Source organism: Plutella xylostella, chromosome 6 (genome assembly GCF_932276165.1).
Source record: "Plutella xylostella chromosome 6, ilPluXylo3.1, whole genome shotgun sequence".
NCBI classification, from domain to species: domain Eukaryota; kingdom Metazoa; phylum Arthropoda; class Insecta; order Lepidoptera; family Plutellidae; genus Plutella; species Plutella xylostella.
This window is the reverse complement of record NC_063986.1, coordinates 2,585,749-2,610,788: the sequence shown is the minus strand read 5'-3', so window position 1 is coordinate 2,610,788 and position 25,040 is coordinate 2,585,749. Positions and strand designations below refer to the sequence as shown.

Here is a 25,040-nt window from a genome sequence, read left to right as displayed (position 1 = left end):
ACGGTGGCTTCTATCACATTGGTAAAAATATATATTGTAGCAGAGGGTATACTGAACATGTTAGTTGCTTATAAATTGGTGCAGGATTATAATAAGTATGTTAAAAAAAAATGCAAACACACCATGTCTTTTGCCATTTTTTGACTTATTATGAAAAAACCCTCGAAATCAGAGGGCCCATTTTCATGGAATCTTATATGTATGTGTAGGTAATTAAATTCTTAACAAAGTTACCTTAAAGAGTTGGATTTAATGGACCAGAAGTCAACTTTTTTTGCAAAAAACTAATAAATTCCGGTTTAAAAATGATGACACCGTGACAGATTTCAGATTTCTTCAGTCGTCGCCCTGGTGGCGGCCTGTTAGGAGCGATACCCACGCCATTTTATTTTTTATCAAATATTTCACAAAAACTGATTAAATCAACAAATTATGACTACAAGTATTATAATACATATGCATTTGCTATGGAAAGTTAATTTTCTAATCATTTTAGATGCAGAAAAGCCGAAAATTCTTAGAAAACATTTCGCCTTTTCGATTTGTTTACATTTTTTACTATAGAGTTACAGATGCATAGATAAAGGTAAACATTGCACATAATGACACTTATTAGATTCTCCGAATAAGAACTATACGGTCAATACAGTATGCGCGAGCCTGTTTATATTCTGAGGGGTAATTTATTTTATTTTAACGGTTGTGTATGGTAGGTAAGCTACACAATATACAGGGTGTTGAAAAGTAAGTTCATAATTTGTTTTATTTGAAACCAAAAACCGTAGTTAATTAAAAATATATATATTTTAAGATGTGGTAGTCTGTACCACTACAGGTTGTTAAAAATAAGTAAGTATTTTTAAAAATTGAAGATCTAAAATTTACATAATTTTTTAAATCTATTTAACAAGCTTTGCAAAAAAGCGGTTAAGTGCGACTGTATCTCGCCATGAAAAAAATGAAATGTTTACTGTAGCTTTGAATTTTATGCGTTACAAGTGGAATAAAATACCGCATAATATTATGTACAACTATGTAAGAGCCTAGTATTTAAAAAAAAAGTCATAAGAAAATATTAAATACACAGGTTTTTTAACCCCTGAAGGAAATAGAGGGGTGTTATAAGTTTAAAGTAAGGGCTGAATTTTTTTTTTAAATTAGGGCGATAGGTAATGTATATTTTTAATGATTTTTTTAAATAGATAAATGTTATACCATTTTTAAATTGCCATAAAATTACCTATAGTTATAGTTATAGAAAAGGGCAGGGCTACCAGTGCCCATTCGCCACTGCAACCTAAAAGATCTATAAATTATGACTCCCCATGCCGAGTCTCACTCTACAGGCCCAGGTCTTTTATAAACCTGATATTACCTATACAGGATGTTGCAAAAAGGGTATACTGTGCCGAAAGGGTTTGACTCAGGGGTTATTCTGAACAACTTTTGTTCTCCAAGTTTTGGAAATTCTCGAAAAATAAATTCGGTCTCTATAGTAAAAAGTCACGTGATCGAATAAGTTTCTATGTAAAAGGTTTTGTTACGTGAATTTTCAAAATTGTAGAAGAAAAGTGGATCAGAATGGCACCTAAATCCACTTTTGGCTAAGCTTTATACCCTTTTTTCAATACCTTGTATAAAATATCGTCAGCGTCACCTTAGATCGTAATCATCGTTGTTAAGGCCCGCGCGGGGCGCGGTGCGGGACGCGGGGCGGGAGCCCCGCACACCGAAGAACAGCCAGCATCGGAGGCACTCGGCCATTACCCCTCGCGATCTTACTCAGTGAACATCATATTACTTAATTCTTGAATATACATACAAATCTATATACAGTCCACTCTTTTATTTTAAGTTCCGACATTAGGGACCCTAGAACAATCGTAACTCCTCGTGACCAAATTTTAGAGGAGACAAAAATACTGTTTTATTTGTAGTTCTAGTTGGCATACTACCCACCTAAAGTTTTTTTTAACTAGCCTAAAAATGATTTGTTTAGACAGTCTATCTTCCTGTTCAACCGCAGCCTGAGTGCCAGTGACTCAATGACTGAAAGGAGGCCATTAGTGCTCCTAAATAAATAAAGCAGGCCTGTAGATTATCTTTCAGTGTACCGACACATCTGATTGCTGTAAGAGCCTGATAAGCTCTTCGAACGAGTCATACCTCTGTGGTGGTACGGTTTCGACCTTTCGGACAGTCAGTTTGGCATCCGAAATGCGGATTCGAATAGTGGGTACAATACTTTGCGTTCGTTCACTGTCGGAGCAGGATAAGAACCACGGGCGAGTTGTTGCGCTGGCTGTTTGCTTAAAAATAGTAACCGCGTTCAACTCTATCCCCTAGAGGGCGAACCTTTAGGGCGGCTCTTGTATACCATCACTTGTCTTCTTATCTGCAGAAAATTGACAGAGGTCATACGTGTCTAACAAGTACATTAAGGATGCGAAAAGGGAGGGTTTGTTTTCACAGAAGAAGTTCAGTTGCGGAGTTCCACAGCGGTAGGTCTTGGACCCCTCTGCTGTGGAACTTGGCATACAACGCGGTCCTGCAAATCAAGCTCGCAAACGGCGTTAGCACAGTGCATTTTTCTAATGTCACACAGGTCGTGAGGTAGGCTGAGAGCCTCCTTCGGGGATGACATCCCAATGATTCATTACGAAAAAATTGCTGCAGCTGTGCTCGCCATGCAGTGCATGGGCTACTTCCGAATCTGGGGGGCTGTTGCAAAGGAGTCCGTTGCCTCTATACTAGGGCATGCAATACCGGTAATATTTTCAATACCGGTATTGAGTTCCGGTATTAGAACTCAATACCGGGATCCCGGTACTAATACCGGTATTAGACTTCCTTGTTATAAATGGTATATATTATAGGTTTAAAGGTCGTATAGGGCAAAATACAACAAGAAAAAGCCATCAAATTCTGTATTATGTAATATTTTTTACGAGAATTGAGTATTAGAGTTAAAATTTTAGAACGCATGGACAACAAGTAGGTTTCCAAAGGCCAAAAACCGCATGTAACGGCTGAAAACAAGTGCACTTTTATAGTATATAGGAGCACAAGGCTAATTATATCTTAATCGCTTGATTTATAGCCTAAAAAATGTCCGATTCCGGTATTACTTCAATACCGGTATTAACTTTCAATACCGGTATTGAAAAAAGCGTGGATTTTGTCCGGGATCCCGGTATTACGCAATACCGGTATTGCGGTATTGCATGCCCTACTCTATACGGTACGGGTTCCGTGCGATCTATGATCCTTCCGGGAGCACCTGTCTTGTCAAGTCGAAGAGAATGGCTCGTATTCGACGCAACCTGCAGTACTGGTGGGATTGGTTGGAGGGCAGGACAGCAGGAAGCTGCAGCAGCCGTCATGCTGTGATTCGACGCATAGATGCAAAAAAAATTGAAAGTAACTTCATGTTAATAAAATATTAGATCTTAATTTAACAACATAACATTGCAAAAAAAAAAATTAACATTGTTGAGTATGTTATTGTAATTTACTAAAGTAGTAATAAAAACAAAGGCTTATTGCATAGTTTTCGTTCACGTTCGCCTACATCGCACGTTGTATATGAGAATAAAGGGTAATTACTAAGTTTTCTTGTTTAAAAATCACGGTTTGGGGTTTAGAGGAAAACAAATGGTAAAATGCGGAATACAGTATTTTTTTTTCGAATAAAGAGGAAAACATGTGAATTCAAAAAACGTTTCTATTGACACCAAAGAGTACTTTTCGCCGAGAAAAGTGGAGTTACAATGTTTGCGATCTAAAGTGATGATAGAACTAGAACTTATTTTTTCAGTTCACCTGCTGTTGAGTGAAATCGTAATTAGGTAAATGACTCCTTGACATGAAAATAACCTTTTTTTATAATCGTTATTACAAAACCGTTTTTTTTAATACAGCAATATTTGTAGGTGTACTTACAGTGAGCAAAAGAGCGCAGCAAGGTGTAAATTTTTTGGTTTTTAAGAAACAAAAATATTATTTCTATCATATCCCAAATACACATAAGTACTTAAAAAAAAAAACACACACTCACGCCTTGTACTAATGTACTCCCTTGCGGGGGTACTTACATGTTATTATTTTTCTGGTGACCTCCCCATATCCCTTTGCCAGCACCTTTTGTGACACCCTGTATATGCAGAGTTCTGCAAACTACTGTTCTGCTTTTGAAACACCAAAAAAAAACAGGTCGTCTAACTAAAAGGTCACGTGACCAAAAAAAAATTATATGAAGAAGCGTTTTTTTCACGAATATAAAAAATTACGTAGGATAAAAGTTTTTCAGAGTGACGCCTGAGTAACGCCCTTTCGGCTAACTATACTTTTTTTATTTACTATTCTTATACCTCACACGGGGGCAGAGTTTAATACAACACCCTGAACTATTAAACTTTGATAATATTTTCGCGATTTTTTTACATTCTGATTTCATTTCCTGGCTTAGAAATAACATCAATAACATGCTGCACACGTAGGTTTCGGCATAGTATTAAACCCTTTTTGCAACAACCTGTATAAATATCGGCACGGGTACGACTTTATATATAATTAATTATTAAATATTAAAAATACTTTCAAATAAAAATAAATATTTTCGTATCACAAAACAATATTACTTACTTAGTATATTTTTAACAAAGTGGCATGTCTTCACTTTTATGTTTTCGAGTACTATGTTAAAATTTCATGTCATTGTCCGTAGAACGCCCCGCATACCTCAACCCCCCCTCACTAGATTTGACAGATTCTGATTTTCTTCCAGCTTTAGTGACAGCCTTAACGTTGCGTATCGTCAAACTGTCAAAATGTAAGGCAAAGTTAGTTCCAAAAGTGACATTTGTTTTTTCCATATGTTAGGTGGAATTTCACCAAACGCTAAACGTATTTAGTAGCCTGTCATACGTCTGTCAGTTAGTACAAAATGTATTTAAAATTTCATTTAATTACGTTTAGCGTTTGGTAAAAGTGACCCTTCGTGTAGATTCGAAAATAGTATCGAATCCTATGCTCGCTGCACAGGACGAGTCTAATGTAGTAATACTGGTGAGCCGAGTGTGAGTTTTGGTAGTTGACGTAACGATTTTTCTTAAAGCGATACCGGTTTAGTAAGCGATATTTTATACTGGCTAAGTTTCGCATTACATCGCAACAGTGATGCTGCGTTGATCTAATCTGGCCTTTAGTGCAGATAGGGCCACTATGGTTAAGCATTTCTTATTGGGCCATAGTAGGTATATCTTATCCCGCATGCTTCGCCTAGAAAAGTATTTCTGTATAAATTCAGGAATAAAAGTAAAAATAAAATTGTAATTATTAACACACTCACACACAAACTTTCGCTTTTATAAAACTTATGTGCGTCATTATTGTTTATATTCGTGATTCTTGCTTTACTTTGTATTTTTATGTGTTTGAATAGTATAACCTAGATATTTTTTTATCTCTATATCGATTTTTAAATGTTTAAATCGTGACTATGCGCATATCAGGGTGAGTTTTTGACGTCATGAAAACCCATTTAAAAAGAAAATGCATGTGTCTGTTTTCATTTGCTGTGAGACTTTCAGAAAGACAATTATATTTTGAAGAACATGTTGTTCCTCCCTGTATTCTTAATATTGATTGTAGAAGGCGTGATCTTTACCGGTGAGTTAGTATTTTTTACATACTTATTATATACTGGTTATATTATTATTTCTGTTTTTTCCGGCCGGATTTTTGCCATGGCAAGTGCCGCAGAAACTTACGCAAAGAGGTAAGTATACCCGGCCATGCCAGCCGTAAAACCGTCAGTCGTTTTTGTATTCACGATTGTAAGATATCTTCTGCCTGCTGTGCTGACAGACTCATATTCGGTCAGCGATATTGCTAAGTACGGTTGCCTGCGCCTAAAAGTATACAGGCGGAGTTTTTAAAATAGCGATCTCAAGCTCACATGCTGCACAACAAGCACATCCACATAAACACCACTGCTGCACACATCACACACAACACGTCCCCGAATTTATTACAGATGTAGCTGGTCCCTTCATCAACTCCGCCTGTATACTTTTAGGCGCAGACGACCGTACCTATATAATTTATATAAGTTTACTTAAGTGGTCGCTCGGTTTAATGGACCATAACAAAACTAAATTTTTTCATAAATTGCACTTTTTCACTTAAAATAGGTACTAACTAGATTTATATATTCATTTAGAAAATACGATATTTAAGTAAGCTCGAAATCTGAATTGCGATAAACTGTTAAAATACTACACTACACTACTGAACTCCAACAAAACAAGTCAGTAGGTAAGATATTTGCTTTGTGGTAAGTACCTAGTATCAAACCGTATATAACAGTTTTCGGCCTTTTTGTGAATGGGAAAGGGCATAATTAAATATTTATTTTTATAGTAAGTAGGTACTTACTTCAAAAAAGTTTTTTGAAAATACGTGTAGGTAAATGTTGCTTCTTTATGCAAAATCGGTTGACCATTATGATTTTACAATGAGAAATTTTACGAATTTCCAATAATCTTAGAAATATAACTTCTTCCACCTGAGTCATACTACTATTTCGGCTTTCTATACCACATTTTCATCATCGTGTATGTTTTCTAGTATCAATGAACCGAGCACCGCCGTGTCACGACTACGAAGTAATGAACAAAATGGGGACTCCCATCGCTTGCGAGAAGAAGTGTTCATACACACCACCGGCTGATTGTGGTATGCCGGGAGCGGGATCATCTTATACGGCTGTCAACCCGTGTGTCTGTCCGAATGGTATGAAGAGGGCATACAATGGCCAATGCGTTCCAGAGGCAACGGACTGCGACAGTCTAAGTAAGTTTTTTTATTATGTTACTGTTGTTAGCGTGACAGACAATTTAGCTATAGTGCGCGCGGAACTAGCTGGCCGCGCCTTAGGTATGTGAGCGGTGGGACGGGGAGGCGGGGGCGCTTGTTGTCAATGTCATTACTACTAAGTCCAAGCGCCCCCGCCTCCCCGTCCCACCGCTCACATACCTCAGGCGCGGCCAGCTAGTTCCGCGCGCACTATAGTGTCAGGGACAGGATATGATGTGGCTATAGAAGATATTAGAACGGCAAAATTTTTCGCAAATCCTACAAGTAGGTGACTGCTGATAGTGCTGATACATTTTCGTTTCGTTTTTGATAAATTCACATTGTGTTGTATTGTAATAATGGTATTGTATCCCGAAAAAGTCATCTGTTAGTTTTTCACCTATTAGTTTCAGGCAATTTGTGAATCCATCACCGTGTATATGTCGCAGGCATTTTGTAAGATCTCGCCATTTACATACGGCGTAGTCAGTTTACAAACGCTCGCTGTTTTGAAATATTGTGTATCAAATATTTGTGACTTTAAAGTCATTTATTACAATGCAGGAGCAGTAAAAAGGCCGTAGACAAACGACAAATTTTTTGAGGTTATTCCACACTAAAAACAACTACGTTATCCATAGATCCTGGTGTACGCAGCACACATGCAGGATATTAATTTAGAGCTTTATAAATTGTTTAGTTAAGGGTTTAGCGTTTTCCTAAGTTTAGTGCATTCGGACACCAGTGTTTGCTTTTATCTGGAAATGCCTAGTTTTATTGTTCTGTATAAATGACTACGTTTTTTATTTAAATGTAGGTATCTTTTTATTAAATATTTAAACTTATGTAGTATTAACTACCTGCTTAGGTACATACTTTAGAAAAGGTTAAAAATCTGAAATAAAGTCAAATTTTTCCATTTGTTCAAAGTTCAAACTGTGTTTTATCATGGACACCCTAAAACTGCAATTAACGTCGAAATCAGAACGATTGAACGACTTATCAATATGCCTTCGGCAAATTACAAAACAGCAAGCGTTTGTAAACTGACGACGCCGTATGTAAACGGCGAGATCTTACAAATTGCCTGCGACATATACCCTAAAGATATATAAGTATATATTGTTTTTTTTATATAAGCATTGTATTGCAGCAGTTGGCGTTGACAATGTTGGCATGTGTGATGCTTTTTCTTACCTTGCGCAAGATTCCATATATAATGAAATGGAATGTGGAGCCGGCAACGGAGGGTACACAGTCAGTAACACTTGCTATGGTCCTAATAATTGTTGCTGTAAATATGGATATCTCAGACAAAATGCCGGCTCCGACTCCGGCCAATGCATCAAGTCGGCCGACTGTTGTAAGTGCATTTATAAATAACTAGCTGTAGCACTCGAGCCTTACGTCTTTTACCCTGAAGGACACTTGTCTAATTTATTTATTTTATTTACTATTGGCCTCACATTAAGAGGGAAGTATACTTTCGCGATCCAAGCGAAATAGTTATTTAGGAAAGCATTTGCTATCGCTTGTGCACTCATGCCCTGGGCACGGGAGCGATAGAGAGCAATGCAGCTCGAAACTGACAATAGTAGCTTTTCTTGGTGAAATTCTCATTTCGGGAGAAATCGGTTTCCACCACGTAAATTAATTTTATATCAACAAATCTCTTTGATTTTGATGTCAATCGCTTCAGCATATAATACTAGTCTAGTTTTGCTGGTTTCGCTTAAAAATAGTACATTCTACGCTTTCCTTCTATCCCATGGCCTTCGCCTGCCCTTCATTCCTCCTACTGTCTCTCCCTCCCATTTATCTCCCTCTATGCCCAGACCCTCTGCTTTCCTCCGCTTTTTTCCCCTCCCTCTACAACCCACCCACCCTTCCCCTTTCTACATCTCCCGTTCTCATTCCCACACTTCTCTTCCCTATCTTTAAATACTGCTACGTGGTCGGTTTTATAGAAGATGTCAGACTGATAGTTGTACAGATTTGTTTTGTACCTTCTTAATATAAATCATTTCGATTATTGTTTACAGGGACATGGCCTGGGCCCCGTTAGTCAGTGGCGCTCGACTGAAGATACATTTGGTAATGGTACCTAGTTAAATTAAAATATGTATTACATTGTGAAAAATGCAGTCTAATAGGAGATGTAGTCAACTAAAGGCTACGAGACTGTAAAAATCATCCGCACTAGTTTTCAATGATACACTTTGTGAGAAAACCGTTTGCATTATTTTGGTAGTGAAACTTGCGTTTCTTCACTTTGTGCGTTTGTAATACTAAATGGTAGCGGGTGGATTTCAATATTTGTATTAAAATATTATGTTTACAAGAAAAACCCATTGAAAACATGAGTTAATAAACCCTAAGTAGAAAGAGACAATATTATCAGTTTTACAAGTGCACTTTTTAAGAAAAACTTTTTGTACTTTATTGTTATGACAAGAAAACGATCTAATGATATTGGATGTAATAAATAAATGCTCCTAACGTGGACTACTGTCTCCGTCTACCTCTGAGGTACAGAGATTAAACCCCTTATTCATAAAAAAAGATACTGGACTGGCTATTGAACTGTTTTGTTACTCTCTGTCAAAGAACAAATTGATATCTGTCCGACAGTTATAAAACAGTTTTATACCTAAAGGGTCCAGTAACTTTTCTATGAATAAGGGGGATAATCTTTAAACCTACACGGCTATTTTTCAACAAACCACGCTTACCCTGTAGTAATAACGATGCCGGCACAAAATAATACATAAGTACTTACAGTTCATATTTTTCAGGTTTTATCAACTACAAGCAATGCATGGGTTACTAAAGGAAATCAATGATATATTTAACTAAGTATATAGTTTAATCTCTAACTCTATTAATATACGCTGCAGGCCTGCGTTATTTCTTTTATTTCAAAAGGAAAACACTATATTTAAATAAGTTATACTTATCCTTACCTTAAGATGTTATCAAAATTTTAGTAGAAACACAACTTGTATTATTCATAAATGAATATTTAAGTAAGTATTTAGGTACATACCTATAAGTTCTAGCATTTTTCACAATAACACCAAAAAAAAATACTTATCGGTCCAACCCGTTCATTTATTGACGGTCAGTGTTCTTTTTGTAACACCATGTACAGTATACATAGATTACAAAGGTACTACGTGGGTACAACTGGAAACACATATTCATACTCCACCATCTGCAAGTTCATTCGTAGCTGCCACTTCGCGCAATTTTGTAAATCTCACGACGTCACCCCCTACAGCGGCGGTGCGGTAGAGACAGATTAAATTTAAATATGTTCGACGCAACACGCTTGCTGCGTCAAAAGCAGACAGAACCTAACCAAAGTTATTAATACCTGACTATTATGTGAAATTAGCTTATATTTTTTGCTGAGTATAAGATTTTTATACAGTCGGGAGCAATGAAAAAGTTCCAGTGACATATGGAACGTCAACAGCAGCTTCACATTAATTTAAACGTTCGATTTAGTATTTCTCCTGGTATTTTTTCAGGATTTTTTTACAGTTATGGAACCTTCTTATGTCAATAACAAACAAAATAAAAAATTATATTAGTGCAATCGCTCACACCGTTAACTTGCACGTGATACAGTGACCAAAGAAAATAGGCATTCAACGCAAGAGAGCCTGCACAATTTGAGAAATGGTCAAACTTAGTTAACACTTATAAATATACAAAATGGTACATGAATTTGTTACTATAGGTACAATAAAAAGGCTCAGTCGCAAAACGTACCATTCGCAAAATGTACCCTATGCAAATAACGTCGCATAATGCACCTTTCTCAAAATGCACCTGTCGCAAAATGCACCTATCGCAAAATGTACCCTTATATAAACAAAATCAATTTTTTACATTCACATAATAATTATATGATCCTGTCTGTTGTAATTATAATTTTTATACTTTTAACTTTTATTCTCATAAAAATTTCGAAATTTCCTGAAAAAAAGTCCTCATAGAACTTAAAAAGTAATAAATCCAACTCAATTGGTGAGGAGAACCCAAACAGAAGTTGCTTAGAATGACAAGATATATCACCGGCTTGACTTTAACTTACGGACAGGTGTATATAAAAACCTAACTTGATCACAATAAACATGATAATAGGTTAAAATTTAACTAGGTACATATAAAAATATAGATAAATATATTAATACATCTATATGTATAAAAGAAGATGAAGAAGGGTGCGGCTGCCGAGGCGGCTGCACGACAGAAGTGCGTCAAATACGGCCAGTTGATTGCGGGTGGCTATATTTTTGTGCCTCTTGCCATTGAGACCACTGGGGTTTGGGGGGAACAGGGGCAGCAGTTCGTCAGGGAGATTGGGCGACGCTTGAGGAGCCGCGGTTTTGACTACCGCTCTGGGGCGTACCTGGCACAGAGGATCTCCCTTGCCGTGCAGCGCGGCAACGCAGCTAGCGTTATGGGGACTTTTGGGTCGGGTGCGTCCTGGGGTGGTTTATTTAGCTAAGTAAGTTGTGTTTTGTTTGTTTGTTTGTTTTAATTATTTTTTTGTATTTTATTTTTGACGAAGCTAGGGTGGATTTTATGTTTAATTTTTGATAAATTTTGTATTTTATTTAATAAATGATTTGAATTTTGACAAAAAAATGTAAAAGAAGAAAGTGACTGATTGGGCATCAACGCACAGCCCAAACAGCTCAAGCTACAATCATGAGACTTGGCACGTAGGTACATTGGGTACTGTAAGCATAGTGAGCACTAAGAAAGGAATTATTGAAGTCCCACGGAAATGGTAATTAGCGGGAAAAACAATAACTAAAACATTAAAACAAATAATAAAAAAAAAACTCTCTCTCAACCACAGTACATCAAATATAAAAAAACAATCATGCAATTTATTTAAAACAAAAATATATAGTAAGTTTATCAAATAAACCATTTCATTCATGCATTTTTAAAACAAAAATATAACATATTTGCAACCACAGTAAGTTCACCAAATAAAAAATTTCAATCATGCATTTTTTTTAAACAAAAATATATCATTTTTGCAGGTGTCGGTCTGCATAATAAGCTATGTATATTATATTAAAGAAGGGTACATTTTGCGATAGGTGCATTTTGCGACAGGTACATATTGCGACAGGTGCATTTTGAGACGGGTGCATTTTGCGATAGGTATACATTATGCTCCTGAACGAATAAAAATATACCAAAATTATTGAGTGAATTTTCTAAGTTTTGCCAAGTTAGACATGATTTAATGAAAATTGGCATCTGCCAACTCAAGTTGCTCTGCCATAACTTTATCTTCGTTTCAAATAACTATACTTTTACTATTATATTGTACTTTATAAATCTAGTTCAGTACCTCAACAATATACTTTAAAGAAAGAGTGTCAGTAATGACAAGATAAAAATCCCTGTAAAAGTACATACTGAATTCTACAAAAAACTATTTCATAATTTTATTTGTTTTAGTTTAGTTTTATTTATTCGGGAAACAAACAGCTTAAAATAATAATAATTACTATAAGGATTACTTTTAACACTCATGCCAACAAAGTTTCCTCAGACTAATAACACACATTAAAAGTATTTGGTGAACAAAAACATAAAATGAAAAATAACAAATGAACAAAAATTACACATAAGAAATAATGACAAACATGAGAAGGTTAACTAATCAATTAGTGCTGTTTTTACACATTTTTTGAACTGGCAGAAAGAGAGGTGGAACAAATCAACATCTACGAAATTACTATTGTATTGGCGACAGGATCTCAAAAGAAACGTGTTAGCAGCATAGTTTGTACTTCTATGAGGTACATAGAACAAGAACATAGAACATTGTATGTATGTAAATATCATGTATGTATATCAAACAAACCATTATCGCTCAAAAGAAACACAATAGTTTTAACAATATACTACGTAAAATATAAAAACTATGACTGTGTCTATTTCATGGTACTCAAAGTACAGTTAGCAAGACAGAAACCACAAAATTAAGAAATTTTCTACAAACCCTGAAAGACGAAATGTTTATTGACTTATGAACCATCCCTGGTTGTGACTAATGACGCTTATTTATCTGTAAAAGTTTTAAATTAACCAACGAGCCATCGATAAACAATATACGATTACGGAAACAAAGCTTAATACTGTCCGAATTTTGTTTTGTGACAGACCGTAATAATCAACTATTGTGCCTCTGAATAAAGTCACATATATCTCCTAGTCGAGCTAATTCAAAATAATAGCCCTCTTGTAAAATAAGGTTTTATTATTTATCGCGAAGTTTTTTTTAAATTGAAACTCAATCTAGCTCGTAGTTTTGTTTATCAAATGCGATATCTTGTCCGATAAAATGATAGAATTCTCACTTAGCATTCTAAGTATTTTCAGGTGTTTTTTTTTACAAAATTTTGGCGAGCTTTTATATCTTGCTTTTTTGTTGACTGTAGGTATTTCCAGGTGTTTTTTCACAAAATTTTGGCGATCTTTTATAAGTTATGCAAACAATACAATAGTGTTATTATAATGTTATCTACAGAGGAGCCATGTACTTGTAACCGGGTATAAGTAGGTACGGAATCAGTGTTTTCTTTTAGTTATACTAAACTATTATCTTCATATAACGTTGTATAGATCGCGTACCTGAAAATATGAAAAACATTCAAATACTTTTAGTTCTGGTTTCGGCTGTAGCAATAAACGGTAAGCATGATTCGTTATTATTTAAGTATTTTCTGTTATTATTTACTAGAAAGGCAGAAAGTTAATTTATAATTTTATATACTTACCTACCAAGTTATTTTAGTTCGTGGCATTCACCATGAAAATTATAGCACAAAAATTCAACACAAAGTAGGTATATGTGCTGCTTACGTTCTGGCTATGTACCTACGTATGGTATGTATACCTCTACCTACCAGAAAAACCCGTCTGAATTAACACTATGACATTAATTTTAATTAAATTTCCTCATGTAATATTAACTTACAGCTTGTGGAATCAACGAAGTAGAGACATCATGTGATGATGGGCGCATAGCAACATGCAAATACCGGTTCTCAGTGAACCCTCCCTGTGTAGGAGATAATTCTAGTGGAGTAACTTGCGTGTGCGCACCGAATTACTACAAACATGACAACGGAACCTGTGTCCCTGCTAATGAGTGCTGTAAGTATTAAAATAATATATTTTTTTAAATAAAACTGCATCAAGTACCTGACTTTTAAGGTAAGCGCCCATCGAACGGTATCGTAAGTATCGGACCCAACGGTTTCATAAATGTATAGAGAACCGGTTACGATAATGCCAATGAAGTGGATGCACTTGTGTTAATTTGTATACAAAATCTATGCAAAGATTAATGAATTCGTTGCGTTCGCGACGCTTACCTTAAATGTATGGTTTAACTTTTTATTTTTTTAGCTAAGAATCTACTTAACAATTTAATTGTGTAAAAACCATATAATGAGTAGAAATATCACGTTCTAGAAGTGTTCATTTTGTATTTTTCGCTAAGTCAAGTTGCAATGAAATTTTCAGTCTTTGTCCATAAATTAATATATATTTTTTACTTATTTGCAGCTCCCCCTCAATGCGGTAAATACGAAGTGGCCAAGATAGGCCAAGAGCAATGCGGGCCAGCCTGCGTAGGCACTTGTCAGAACCGGGGCAATCCGGGGCCCTGTTCCACGGTCTGTACTGACGGCTGCTTCTGCAAGCCGAACTTTGTGAGAGAAGTCGATGGATCGTGTGTACCCCTGCCTAGCTGCAAGAATATAATCTATGGTAAGAGATGAAGAAATTAGGTTATTATTAGGAGACCTAAAATGAACATTTACTATCCTGGATTTGGTAGTAAGAGGTGACTCGCAAGCGAGTCTCTTTGCGATATACATTCGCACTCACGTGATATGCCGCGACGTCGCGAGGCATATTGCCGATTTTGGAATGAGCACAATGCACTTAGGGTACACATCTAGAAATCTAGATATGCTGGTTTCCTCACGTTTTTTCCTTCAAAAGCAAATGATATTATTGTACTTTCTTATCATCCTTTTTTTTTATTGGTAGGTAGGTACATGGCCGGATTCGGACCCACTACCTCACGAATGAAAGTTTAGAATTTAATTCTTCACACCATCACGGCCATTAAATGGACACCATAGCTTTTAAACCCTTGATAGAATGCTCCTTATCATAAAACGTACTTGTTTATTCAAAATAACACTGTTTGCACCACACCAACAAACGGTTAACACTATAATAGTGGTTTCGGATACAACATACAATAATTATACATCCAATTAGAATACAAATAGGATACCTCGTACCATCGCATCAACGATAATTGATTGAATATCAGATGTCTGCTTTATACTGGGCCACATTTAATCAGAGATCTACTCAAGATACTTTCTATATTACTTATAGTTTCAGTTCATTACTTACTATACTAATGCTATTCTTTGTTTTTTTTCAGACAAATAATAGTTTTCTCCGCAACTATAACATACCTAAATAGCATCAAGAAACATATTTTTCAAATACGAAATAAATGAAGTGTTATTTACTACTAGTAGTTTTACTAACGTTAGTCACCAACGACCAACGACCAATGGACAAAAACTACAATAAAGTTGAATTTTTAAAATGGTTTTATTTGACGACCGAATCATGAACAGTTAGAATAATATTCCGGGTTTCTAGTAGGTCAATTTTAGATTATAGGTACATATATTTTTTCGTTATACATTGATATCGATTCTGAAGGCTGAAATTTTAAATTTAGAGACGTCAAAACCTTAATTTCTTTGTTTAAAATTCGACTCTATGATTGTTTCCGTAAATGTCATTTTATGCTAGCAATTTTTTTAGTTTGACAGCGTTAAAATTAGAATTTCTGCCTTCAGAATCAACATCATTATTTATAGACACGTAGTGAGAATTAAGTAACTGTAAAGAAAATAATGATATTGAATGATCAGCACTAACATAAGTAATTTACCTGCTTACGTACATAATTTATCAACGTAGGTAGGGTAAAAGAGGGTAATGGGGGTCACTTAAGCGAGAACTCAAATAAAATTTTAATTAAAAAGAAAGTATTTATTATAACTGCGTACTATCATAATTTGCTTATTAAACTATCATTAGAAATCAATTTCAGTCACTTTGGCAGTCAACTTTGGAAATTATAAGAGTTAAAAAAAAAAACAGATTTGACTCCCATTACACCAACGTAGGGGTAATGGTGATCACCCTGGGGGCAATTGGAGTCAAATAAAATCTAGCATACGTCGCAAACATAACCTTCAGCTGACTCCCATCCAGTGCACTCCGCGTGAGCCCATAGTCCACACGAGGTACACCTGTACCACATCTCGTTGTTTCTTCCGAATTCGTCGCATACTAGGCATCTGTTCCCAGCATCTTCTGCGTCATCATCCTCATCGTCCTGGCATAAGTCGTCAGTGCCAACATCTGATACAGAAGTTTCGTTCTGTTCTTGTAATACTTGGCGCTTTGCCTTTTCAGGACCCTTCTTCTGTACTTTAGTCTTTTTTCCTTGTCCTTTACCTTTCCATGTTTTCTCTTTTTCTTTACCTCCTTTTTTCTTCATTTTATTAATTTCCTTTTCTAACAGATTTTCTTTTTGTGGCGTTGAAGTTAAAATTGTAGCGTGTTGCTTCTTTCGGCCCTGTCTTGTTTTAATAACAGATGCTTTCTCGGGCATTTTTATTAAATCATGCAATACACTAGATTGATTAGACGTGCCAGGAACTTGTGGTACAACATCTGATTCAGAATCAAGTGGGACTTCTTGGTTAGACATCATAAGATCTAGTGAAACAATTTGTGTTGACGTGCTCGGAACTGGCGAGTCTTCTTTTGATGTACTGGGAATCACACAGGCAGCTGCGAGAGATTCATTGCAGTCTTCGATTACAACGGTCTCAGATTGGAGAGTTTCTGCAGCGAGAAAATCTTCTTCTGTGAATACCTCCGGATTTAGTGGAAATATTCCAGTTGATCTAAACCCCGATTCTCCTTTACTAATAGAAGCAACATTATTAAATGCTTTCCTCACCAAGGACGCTACGTCGTAAGGGGTTATCTTTTCTGCTAGATGGCTTTTCAAAAACAAGTCACATTCTTTTTTGTACGCCATTTTGAGAGGGCCAAAAAAAGAAACGTCAAGAGGCTGCATTCTATGAGACGTGTGTGGTGGAAGAGACAACATATGAATGTGATTGGACTTGCAATATTCGTAGACGGAAAGAGAAATGTGACTAGCATGGTTGTCTAGTATTAAAAGGATGGGTTCATCTGCAGACGGTTTAGCGTGCTGTTTAAAATGCGCCAACCATTCAAGAAAGAGATGTTCGTTGATCCATCCGTTGTCTGAACATTTGTAAAGCGCGCCTGCTGGACCATCCTTCTCAAGTAGTGGAGTCATCCTTTTTCTAGGGAAGATAAACATAGGTGGAATGTACCCCCCAGCACTGCTCATAGCACACAACAAGGTGATGTTTTTTCCTCTCTCCCAACTGGTAATAGATCCTACTCTCTTCTGTCCTTTTGCAGCTAAAATTTTTCCCGGTGTTTGAACCGTTGAAATACCGGTTTCATCGCAATTATAAATATTTTTTTGGACGAATTTGTGTTTTTCCATCAGCTGCCCAAGTAGCTCAAAGAACAGACTTACCTCTGTTTTATTAAAGGCCGTGATTCTGTTTATGCTGGTCGCTTCCGGTTTTCTAATAGAAATGTTATTTCTAGCCATAAAAGCATGCAACCAATCGCGTCCAGCCATTTTTGAAGCTTGATTAAAATTATGCTTCACATTTAATTTTTCAGCATATTCGAAAGCGACTCTTCTGATTTGATTAGCAGTACAACCGTAGAAAATATTTGCCATTTTCTTCACCAAGTTTGCTAGCTCGGCTTCTTGCTCACGACTAAAGACAGTGAATCGTCCTAGATGTGGTGCTAAGGTAGAACCTTTTTTTATCCTCTTCTGAAGGCTTGAAAAAGGGATTCCCATTACTTTAGCAGCATTTCTTATAGAAGAACCGCCATCAATGAGTCGTATAGCTTTATTTAGGCTATCAGGAGACCAGGAAGCCTTTTCAGTTGTCCTGACGCGTACTTTCGGCATCTAGAAATAAATAATAAAAACATGATTCAACAGCAACGCACAGTTGCGGGCAATAGTAATCAGTTGTGGGTAATGGGAGTCACCTGACTCTCATTACCCACAACTACACTAATGAGTAAAAAATAAAAATAAAAAAAAACTTTAATACACTGATATAATCTGAACTGCACATCACAATTTGAAACGTCTAACTAAGTAAGTGTAAATGTCATAACCGCATACTGCAAGATATTTGGTACTTACCTTCTAATTTGCATTTACGAAAAATTACATCAGCGGAGCGCAAAAACAAAACACGGTCGTCTCTCAGTGGCGCGAGCGCGGACTGGCACGAGCCGTTCGTGGCTGCGCGGGGGCCCGAAGCGGGGGGTGAGGAAGCTGTTTACGCGTCGGTCTCATGTTTGGTTTCGTGGTGGTGTGGGTGACTCCCATTGCCCGCTGACTCCCATTACCCTACTCTCCCCTACATTTACTTAACACATTATTTATTTATTTATCGTATGGCTTCACTGGTTACATAAAATACTATTAAAATAAGGATTTATACATGTCACTAAAAACTACAATAATTATTTAAATTACACATTTTAGAGGTGCTATAGGTTTATATTATGTAAGTAAGTACTTACATATGCAAAAATTAAGCATACAATTCTCACCCTGTTTCTATTTATTTTGTACGCACTAAATGCTACTTACTTGTCGTCCTATCGTCCTTCATTCTCTATTTACACAAATGTTTAAAAAAATACACCTGTTACACCTATTATATTATATTTGTATGCACGGGACAATAGTATCAGTCAATAACCTTGAAACTCAGGGCTAGGCCGAATATTTTCACTAAGATAGGTTTACTACCACATACATACCTTGTAAAACTGAGGAACCGTCAATGTTTCAATAAATTGATAGGTGGTTTCAGATTTACAAGGTACAAAAGTGTATAGCTACTTATGCAGCTGACTGTACATAGCCATTGAAGTAAGGGCTGATTCTTTGTACACTCACGAGCATAGAAAAACGCGGGCTCGGGTGTCACGTGCAATGAAAACGTTCCAATTTCATAATATAATTATATGGAACGTTAATGGCAGGTGGAACTTATTCATTGTTCGCGAGAGTATAATCAGACGGTATAAAATATTCCTTCCATTGCAAAACACGAATTATATTATCTTACCCTATTATGAAATCGGGATATTAAAATTATAATAATATTGTTTCATATTTATCACTTTATCATTTTGAAATGTTGCATTCCCAGTAGGCAAACTATTCGCCCGCTACTGGGTTATAACGGATAGCCACCCATAAAATATGACTAATGTGCCTTCGGCTTCGTTATTATTTAATATATGTATTTACTCACAGCAAAAGATCAATAACTTTCTTATAAGAACAAACACTTTAGACATAGGTAAATGTAATTAAATGCAATTGAAATAAAACATAATAAATTATTAATTAGACGGGGTGGCTTAAAAAGCATTTCTGCCATTATTCTAGTCCATTGTCTCTTGGCTGCTCGTCAGCATGCGTTAAAATGAATTTACATCTTCTTTTGTTTTTCTGTGTTGCGATATTTGTGGTCCAAACTCGATCGGACGGTACATCAAGTGCATCAGCAGCTGCAACAACGGTTCAAGACGGCTCTTCAGGGTCTGCCTCAGCAGTTTCCAGCGCACAAAGTGGAGATGGTAATGCAATCGCGCAATCAGCGTCATCAAACGATGACACCAACTCACAAACATTAGCTTCAAGTGACGGTTCAGGTTTTTCACAAAGTGAAGCATCAAGTTCAAACAATGGCGACTCTTCAGCAGATGCTGACGCTTTTGTACCAAATGACGGTTCTGATTATTCACAAATAGAAGCTTCACCTTCGAGTGATGACTCAGAATCTTCACAAGCTGTAGCATCAAGTTTCAATGACGGGTCTAGTTATTCACAAACAGTGGTTTCAAGTTTCTCCCAAGCAGTAGATTCTAATTCAAATGACGGATCTGGTGGTTCGCAAGCTGCTGCATCAAGTTATAATGATGGTTCTGGAGTATCCTACGCTACGGCATCAAGTTCTAATGAAAACAATGATTCATCACAGGCAGGTGCCTATGCTTCAAATGACGACGGTTCCAATTTTTCACAAGCAATAGCATCAAGTTCAAATGATAACGATTCTGCCCAAGCTTTTGCATCCAGTTCTAATGACGGGCCTGATACTTCACAAGCTGATGCATCAAGTCATAATGATGGCTCAGGGGTGTCTTACGCTGCGGCATCAAGTTCAAATGAAAACAATGCCTTACCACAGGTAGTTTCATATACATCAAATGATGACGGTTCCAGTTTTTCACAAGCAACAGCATCAAGCACTAATGAAAACAATAAATCACCACAAGCAGTCGCATATGCATCAAATGACAATGAATCCAGTTTTTCACAAGCATCAAGTACAAATGATAACGGTTACTCACAAGCATCCAATTCAGATGACGGGTCTTATACTTCACAAGCTTATGCATCAAGTTCTGATGATGGTTCTGGTGTATCTCACGCTGCGGCGTCCAGTTCAAATGAAAACCATAATACACCACAGGCAGTCTCATATGCATCAAACAACGAGGATTCCAGTTTTTCACAGGCAGCAACATCATCAAGTTCTAATGATGGCTCAGGTGTGTCGTACGCTTCGGCATCAAGTTCTAATGATAACAATAATTCACCACAAGCAGTCGCATATGCATCAAATTACGATGGATCCAGTTTTTCACAAGCAACAGCATCAAGTACAAATGATAACGGCTACTCACAAGCATCCAGTTCAAATGACGGGTCATATACTTCACAAGCTGATGCATCAAGTTATAATGATGGTTCTGATGTATCTTACGCTGCGGCGTCCACTTCAAATGAAAACAGTGATACTCCACAGGCAGTTGCATATGTATCAAACAACGACGATTCCAGTTTTTCACAGGCAGCAGCATCAAGCACAGATGGTAACGGTTTTGCACAAGCATCCAGTTCAAATGACGGGTCCAATACTTCACAAGCTGATGCATCAAGTTATGATGACGGTTCTGGTGTATCTTACGCAGCGGCATCAAGTTCAAATGAAAACAATGATACACCACAGGCAGTTGCATATGCATCAAACGATGACACAAGCTCACAAACATTAGCTTCCACTTCAAGTGACGGTTCAGGTTTTTCACAAGCAGAATCATCAAGTACAAATGATAACAATGAATCACCACAGGCAATTGCATATGCATCAAATGACGAAGATTCCAGTTTTTCACAAGCGGCAACATCATCAAATTATAATGATGGTTCTGATGTAACTTACGCTGCGGCATCAAGTTCAAATGAAAACAATTATTCACCTCAAGCAGTTGCATATGCATCGAATGACGATGGATCCAGTTTTTCACAAGCATCTTCATCAAGTACAAATGATGAGGGTTCTGCACAAGCTATATCATCAAGCTCTGCGTCCAATAATGACTCAGGATATTCACAAGCAGTAGTAGCAAATTCTAATAATGACAACGGATCATCTCAAGCAGCAGCTTCATCTTCAACTAATTACGGACCTCGTTACACGCAAGCTGTAGCATCATCTCAATCGTCTGGCAGTAGTACTCAAGCAATTGCATTAAGTTCATCAGGTAATTAATATAATATTATGTTTTATTCAAAAATTTACTCTAGGTTTGTTAATTCCGTTTTTCAAGGTAAGTTACGACGTAAGTAGATGGTCAATTACCTACATAATATAAAAAAAAAAACATATTAATAGTCAGAATCACAGACACTATTGCTTATATTGATAGTGAAGGCATAGTCAAGACAAAAAAATTTACGCTTGTTGTCAGAGAAATATGAATTTAGTTGAATAAAAAGAAAGATTTGTAACTTTGAGCACTTAAAAAAGTAAGGCAATAAGATTGATATTACTTAGGTATTCATATTTTTTTCTTCATTACAGTAAACTTATTACTCGAGCACTCAACGTACTCAAACAAACCAACAATTACATATTTGAACTGCTCATATTTGTTCAGCAGTGCCGTGTGACTTTACCTACAATAACAAAGATACACAGGTGTAAATGGTAATTTATTACTTATCTCTAAGTAAATTATCACATAAACGTGTTTCAGGTCAAGAAAATGTATGCGGTGCCAACGAAATACCATCAGATTGCGTAAGCGAATGTGATGTAGATTGCAAAACCAGAGACTATCCTTCTAACCAAGTTTGTGCACTTGGCTGCAAACCTGGCTGCAAATGCATTCCAGGATATTTGAGAAATGACGAAGGTTATTGCGTGCCAGTTTACCAATGCTGTAAGTGTTCACTTACATACTTCATTCTTTAGCATTAGCTTCAATAACACTTGGAGCATTATTTTCAATTATGTTTTCTTTTATTATTTCAGCCCCTCCATCTCAGCCAGGCGTTTGCGATATAAACGAAGTTTACAGCAAGTGTAAAATAAACTGCCCTCCACAATTGTGTAGCACAATATATTTCCCAATCTTCTGTTATGCCCCTGACACTTGTGAGATGTCTGGCTGCAATTGCAGGGAAGGATACTTAAGGAACAACTTCGATGGAAAGTGCGTGCCAACTAGCACCTGTCCATTTTTCTTTGGCACACCATTCCAGCAGCAGAAGCCTAATAAACCACGGTCACCAGTTCGACGACCGAGACCATTTACACCTCCTTCATTCAATCCTCCACCATTTGTGCCTTTCCGTCCATTGCCCCCGATGAGACCATTTCCCCCGACTAGACCATTCCCCCCTACCCCTCCTATTCCACCAACATTTCCAACAAGTAAGTATCAATGTTAACCAGTACAGCGAATACATTTAACTTGGTACATTGCACTCACGAGCAATGAAAATACAGTTCCACTTACAAAATGTAGACACCAACGGACGAATATATTTACGTTTTTAGTTTGTAATATTCTGACGCGCTGTTAAGCTAGTCTTTTCCGTTTAGGAATAATTTGGTGCTATTGTCACTGGAACTTATTCACTGCTCGCAGTGTAGGTATTTTGAAATAATGACACTATTAGTAATGTATAGTTCCATGCTGATTTAGAAATATTTCCTTTCACCAGTCTGCTACGGCAGAAACGAGGTACCTACCAACTGTATGCCATGTGTGGACTCGTGCCGGCTGCGTCTCAAGATGAACCAGACGGCGTGCGCCGCCGCCTGCTACAGCGGATGTACTTGCAGACGAGGGTACTGGAGACATGACAATGGGGAGTGTGTGCGGGTTGATCAGTGCTGTAAGTTAAGTGTGGATTATCTCTCACACCTGTTTATTGTACTGTGTATAGTTGGTATAGAATATATTGTAATTATGTCTTGTAAGATTGGGTAGTATATACGTATTGTTATTACAAACATTGCAATGCTTACTGCATAGCAGAAGTTTAGTAGAAGTAGACGAATGAAAAGACAAAAATTACCGCGTACAAAATAATCCAAGTTTTATTGGGAAATTTGAATCCATTATCGATACAAGTACTTAGTCTTACTGTTACTCTGGGCATATACCAAAATTCCAGTATATTTAGGGATTTTTGGTGAGAATTTATTATGTTAATCAAACTCCTTCAATCAATCTTCAGATTTCTGTTGAAGTACCGAATTTTGATGACCAATTTATGACTTTTGTTTTTATATTTCCAGCGGAACCGTTGTGTTACGACGATGAAGTCTACGACCCATGTGGTCCGTCTTGTGAAGAGACTTGTGACAACAGTATTGCACCGAACGATGTGTGCATGCAGCAGTGCAACGAAGGCTGTTTCTGCTTCCCCGGGACTGTGAGGTCGAAGAACGGATCATGTGTATCTCCAGAGAATTGCTAATAGTGTTTTACGTAGTAGCATATCTAGGTATGATTACCTAGAAATTTTCTTATCAAATAATCTGTTAGCTTTAATTAAGCTTTGACTATAATAAACTGAATTGTTTAAACATGATGACTTTTATATTGTATGACCTGTTAATGTAGCTATCCCGGAATAACATGAGAAAAGGTGAGAATTAAATAAGATACTTACATTACATTTTCATCCGAAAATTGAGATTTCTATAAATTATTGGGGTACACTGAGTGACCAGACCAGTGACCATCGTGTGGCTAATTCGGGATAAAACCATGAATACAGATCCGTGATTTGAACTTGATGCTTCGCTTTATAATTCATAACACTGCACAAACGTTTCCGGTTCGAATATTCATATTGCATTTTATAGAATAACTTTTTACTTCTTAATTAAATTTATACATTTAAATACCTATAATCTATGTGATTCTACACATCAATGACAAAAACAAATGAATTTCCAGGTGCCCAGTCAGTCTCACAATGCCCCGGAATAAACGAGGAGCCAACGACATGTGTTCCTTGTGAGGAATCCTGCCGATACCGGTTGAAGAGGAGCGATATAGCGTGCTCCTCGGTGTGCAATGCGGGCTGCAGGTGTGTCGACGGCTTTTACAGACTCGACAGTGGGGAGTGTGTCCCAGTCGACCAGTGCTGTAAGTTGGTGTTGCTATTCGTTGTCGTATATTTTGGTAGATTGTGGACACTTTTTACATACTTAAATTAATAATCAATAAACTTACGCTATCGGTGCGTGGGCCAAACGGATTTTCATAAGTGTAGTGCGTGAGCAGGTAACTAAGCGATTCCTTCAGAAACTTGTTCAGGGGGCTTAGGTTATTAACATACCAAAAGTCCTGACTCCTAGGTGATGAACGGGGGGGAGGAGGGGGGGATAAAGGTACGAATTTTGGTTTTTTGCTTATATCTCAAAAACGGTGCATCGGAGACAAATATTATAAACTAATAAAATGGAGCTCTTAAAATTATCTAAAACTTTTATATCATATGTTTTTTTCTTATTCCTAACCGTTTTCGAGCTATTACCCTCGGAAAAAGTTGAAATTTA

General features: G+C 36.8%; 4 protein-coding genes across 6 annotated transcripts in view; 3 read left to right on the top strand and 1 right to left on the bottom strand.

Annotated features, from left to right (window-relative positions):
• The first annotated feature begins 5,565 nt into the window (after positions 1-5,565).
• On the top strand, positions 5,566-9,760 carry LOC125488684. 3 transcript variants are annotated; one of them, XM_048621893.1, is made up of 5 exons: positions 5,566-5,670; positions 6,631-6,855; positions 8,015-8,221; positions 8,901-8,952; positions 9,654-9,760. In XM_048621893.1, exons 1-4 carry the CDS (start codon positions 5,616-5,618, stop codon positions 8,921-8,923), a joined length of 510 nt encoding a protein of 169 aa, XP_048477850.1. In that variant the 5' UTR covers positions 5,566-5,615; the 3' UTR covers positions 8,924-8,952; positions 9,654-9,760. The 3 variants fall into 3 exon arrangements, with proteins under 3 accessions (XP_048477850.1, XP_048477848.1, XP_048477849.1); XM_048621891.1 differs by having other exon boundaries at positions 8,012-8,221; XM_048621892.1 differs by having other exon boundaries at positions 8,012-8,221; positions 8,901-8,966.
• Positions 9,761-13,428: 3,668 nt separating this feature from the next.
• Positions 13,429-15,460, top strand: LOC105389982 (mucin-6). The gene is made up of 4 exons (XM_038119816.2): positions 13,429-13,590; positions 13,879-14,055; positions 14,470-14,673; positions 15,368-15,460. The coding sequence occupies exons 1-4, from the start codon at positions 13,539-13,541 to the stop codon at positions 15,373-15,375; spliced, it is 441 nt and encodes a 146-aa protein (XP_037975744.2). The 5' UTR covers positions 13,429-13,538; the 3' UTR covers positions 15,376-15,460.
• Positions 15,461-15,972: 512 nt separating this feature from the next.
• On the bottom strand, positions 15,973-18,518 carry LOC105392609 (tigger transposable element-derived protein 6). Its single transcript, XM_011564262.3, has 2 exons — positions 18,290-18,518; positions 15,973-18,046 (listed from the first exon to the last, which is right to left on the bottom strand). The coding sequence occupies exon 2, from the start codon at positions 18,044-18,046 to the stop codon at positions 16,175-16,177; it is 1,872 nt and encodes a 623-aa protein (XP_011562564.1). The 5' UTR covers positions 18,290-18,518; the 3' UTR covers positions 15,973-16,174.
• Positions 18,519-19,518: 1,000 nt separating this feature from the next.
• LOC105389993 (zonadhesin) overlaps positions 19,519-25,040 on the top strand; it is a 30,664-nt gene continuing 25,142 nt past the window's right edge. The window contains exons 1-2 of the mRNA XM_048621808.1: positions 19,519-19,746; positions 24,436-24,627. Coding sequence (XP_048477765.1) covers positions 19,593-19,746; positions 24,436-24,627 — 346 coding nt within the window. The 5' untranslated portion in view covers positions 19,519-19,592. The remainder of the gene's footprint in view (positions 19,747-24,435; positions 24,628-25,040) is intronic.